The sequence below is a fragment of the Neopelma chrysocephalum genome, unplaced genomic scaffold, assembly GCF_003984885.1.
Source record: "Neopelma chrysocephalum unplaced genomic scaffold, ASM398488v2 Primary Assembly neopelma1_94745, whole genome shotgun sequence".
NCBI lineage: Eukaryota > Metazoa > Chordata > Aves > Passeriformes > Pipridae > Neopelma > Neopelma chrysocephalum.
In genome coordinates, this window is record NW_020923451.1 from 1 (window position 1) to 3202 (window position 3202).

The window sequence follows — 3202 nt, forward strand, 5'->3', positions numbered from 1 at the left end:
CAAGGTCGTCTGATGGATTCCATCACTATCTCTGAGGCCTCTCTCTGGGGAGCTGCCTCTGGCTCTCCAGCCTGAACACCTGTTTGGTCTCCCACACCCCAGCTGTGATTCAGTTTTCTGGAATGATTATAAATGAATTAAAAAGCTTTTTTGGGCCATGATCTAGGCAACTGCTGCCGTGGATAACATGGAAGGCAGGAAGGCAGAAGAGAAGGACATGAAAGGGTCACCTGTGAGCAAAAGGTATTTTTCGTTTTCAGTAGTCTCTGAATTTTTGTTACTAGTTTTCTGTTTCTGTGGAAAAGTTCAGTGTCCTCCCTCCTGGGAGGGATGGGAACAAATGATCAAAGATGGAAAACGTTCTGGCTGAGCTGTTCCAACACTGCAAACTGTAATTTGTCCAGACGGTCTAAAGATGTCCAGATTATTGAAAACCTTCCATATTTTTCTTTTCAGGGAGAGAGAAATATTTGATGAAATATTTGAAGAAATCCAGCAAAGGCAAAAGTGCAAGGCCAAGCCTCAGCCTGCGGAGAGCTGAGAGGTGGCACTGGCTGCCCCAGAATTACATAGGGAAAATAAGAAACACAGGAATTTTGGGGTGGGATTGAGCCATTTTCAGTGGGATTGATCTACTTTGAGGTAACAGATTGATCCCTCTCGACTTTTGGGATGCAGAGCTGGGAGAGACTGGAATGTTAATGGTCCATGGCTCCAACACTCTCCAGTTGCAGAAGCAGTGGGGGCTTTGCTGCCCAAGGGCAACAGAACCACCTGGGGCAGAGGGGGGAACACCCAGCCCTGGAGGGGACAGGCTGGGCTTGGAGCCAGAGAGGGGAAGTGTTATTTTTGTGTTTTTATATCACTATAGACAGGAGCCAAAACTGCCCAAACCTACTTTACATGGAGAAAAAATTGTTCTAGACTAAACCCAACATATACATATATATATATATGTATATAGATAAACTATCCTCGGGGGGGGGGAGGGGGCTCTGCATCTTTCTACTCTGATATTTTCTTTCTTTTCCCTTCTACATTTTCTTAAATGTTATTTTCATGCTTTCATATCACTATAGATAGGAACCAAAATGGCTCCAAACCTGCTTTACATGGCAACTAAACTGTTCTAAACTAAACACTACATATATATATATCTATAAACACTGATTATTCACTGTCATTTCACTCTAATCTGCCCAAGGCCTGGATTAACAAGACCCTGGGTCACCCTCGCTGTCAGAGGGGTCAGGACAGGGGCTGGACATGGGGGAAGCTTCTGGCAGCTGTTCACAGAACCAACCCCTGGAGCCTCCCTGCTACCAAAACACGTCCATCCAGACCCAATACACTGCCCAGCATGGATCACCTGGAACGTGGGTCACAAGGTCTGTGCCCAACATGGGTCCCTGTGGATCATCCAGTGGGAGTCCTCCAATGGCTGATGGAGTTGGAGCAGCGGCCGAAGCTCTTCCCGCAGTCGGGGCACTCGAGGGCTTCGCTTACTGGTGGGTCTGTTGGTGTCTGGTCAAGGTAGACCTGCCAGTGAAGCTCTTCCCACACTCCCCACACTTGTAGGGCCTCTCCCCGGTGTGGATGCGCCGGTGGGTGATGAGGGCGGAGTTCCGGTTGAAGCCCTTCCCGCAGTCGGTGCAGCGGAAGGGCCTCTCATCTGTGTGCGTCCGCTCATGCCTGAGGAGATCTGAGCTGGTCAGAAACCTCTTCCCACATTCCAAGCACTTGTAGGGCCGTTCCCCAGTGTGGATGCGTCGGTGGATGTGGAGGTTGGAGCTCTGGCTGAAGCTCTTCCCACATTCCCCACATGTGAAGGGCCGTTCCCCAGTGTGCACACCATGGTGTTGGAGGAGGGTGGAACTCTGGCTGAAGCTCTTCCCACATTCCCTACAGGTGTAGGGCCGTTCCCCGGTGTGAATGTGCTGGTGTTGGATCAGGTGGGAGCTGTCCCTGAAGCTCTTCCCACATTCCCTACATGGGTAGGGCCGTTCTCCAGTGTGGATGCGCTGGTGGGTGCGGAGGTTGGACCTCTGGTTGAAGCTCTTCCCACATTCCCCACACACGTAGGGCCATTCCCCAGTGTGGATGAGCTGGTGGGTGCGGAGGTTGGAGCTCTGGCTGAAGCTTTTCCCACATTCCCCACAGGTGTAGGGACGTTCCCCAGTGTGGATGTGCTGGTGGGTGAGGAGGTTGAAGCTCTTCCTGAAGCTCTTCCCACATTCCAAGCACCGGAAGTGCTTCTGCCTGCTGGGAGGCTGCTCAGGGACCACCAGGTCACAGCTCCCCCTCAAGCTCTGGCCGCCTTCCCGGCACAGGCTGGGTCTTTCCTCCTCAGAGCACCCTGGGCTGGCTTTGGAGCCCCTCCTCCGCAGGGATCTCGGGCCCTTTTCCTCCCCGCTGCCTTCCTGCGCCGTGGAGCCCTTCAAAACGGCCTCTCCCACCAGGCTCTGCTGGGGGGATGTGTCCTCCGGGCTCTCCGTCCTCAGCTCAGGGCCTGGGGCAGGAAGCAAGAAGGACAGGGAGGGGATTTGCCTCCGGCCCACAGGGAAGGCCAAGGACATCCCCCCAACTCCGGCCCTGGCAGGACGGCGGCGGCAGCGGGGTTGTCCTGCAGCCGGGGGCCATGCTGGGCTGCCAGAGCCAGCACAACACCCGCCCAAAGGGACACTGACTTCCTCCTCACCTGCCTGGGGGGCCCAAGGCATCTTCCTCTTCCTCGCAGCCTCCTCCTCCATCCGCCCAAGCTTTGGGAAGGAAAAATCCTGATGGGGAGAAAACAAGGGCTGAGCGTGTTGGCTTGGGGGTTCCTCCTGCCCAAGTCTATCTCTAGAACTCTCCAGGTATCCTGTGATCATAAAAACCTCCAAAACACCAAGATTCAGCCCAGAAAAACCCAAACCAATGAGATTCAGGCAAAAAAACCCTCAGAAATAGCAAGAGGAACCCCTCCCCAACTGCAAAAACTTAAGATTCAGCCAAAAAATACTCCACAATATTAAGCTTAGCCCAAAACATCTCTCCCAGAAGTTCCCCTCTGGTCTCTCCCCTTGTGCTGGTTTAAAAGTTAACCAGCGGGGGAAATGAACTCTACTCAAAAGAGAGAATTTAAGTCAGAATAACAATTTATTAAAATAATACAATAAGTACGATTATACAGACAGACAATTGGTTTTAACCCACAAAACCC

At 52.3% G+C, this 3202-nt stretch overlaps 1 protein-coding gene across 1 annotated transcript; it reads right to left on the minus strand.

Moving 5' to 3' along the window:
• Nucleotides 1–1441: 1441 nt before the first annotated feature.
• LOC113980583 (zinc finger protein 154-like) lies at nucleotides 1442–2270 on the minus strand (the record flags this gene model as incomplete). The annotated part of the gene is made up of 1 exon (XM_027707812.1): nucleotides 1442–2270. A coding segment is annotated over one exon (768 nt), but the record flags the coding sequence as incomplete, so codon positions are not given.
• Nucleotides 2271–3202: the final 932 nt, after the last annotated feature.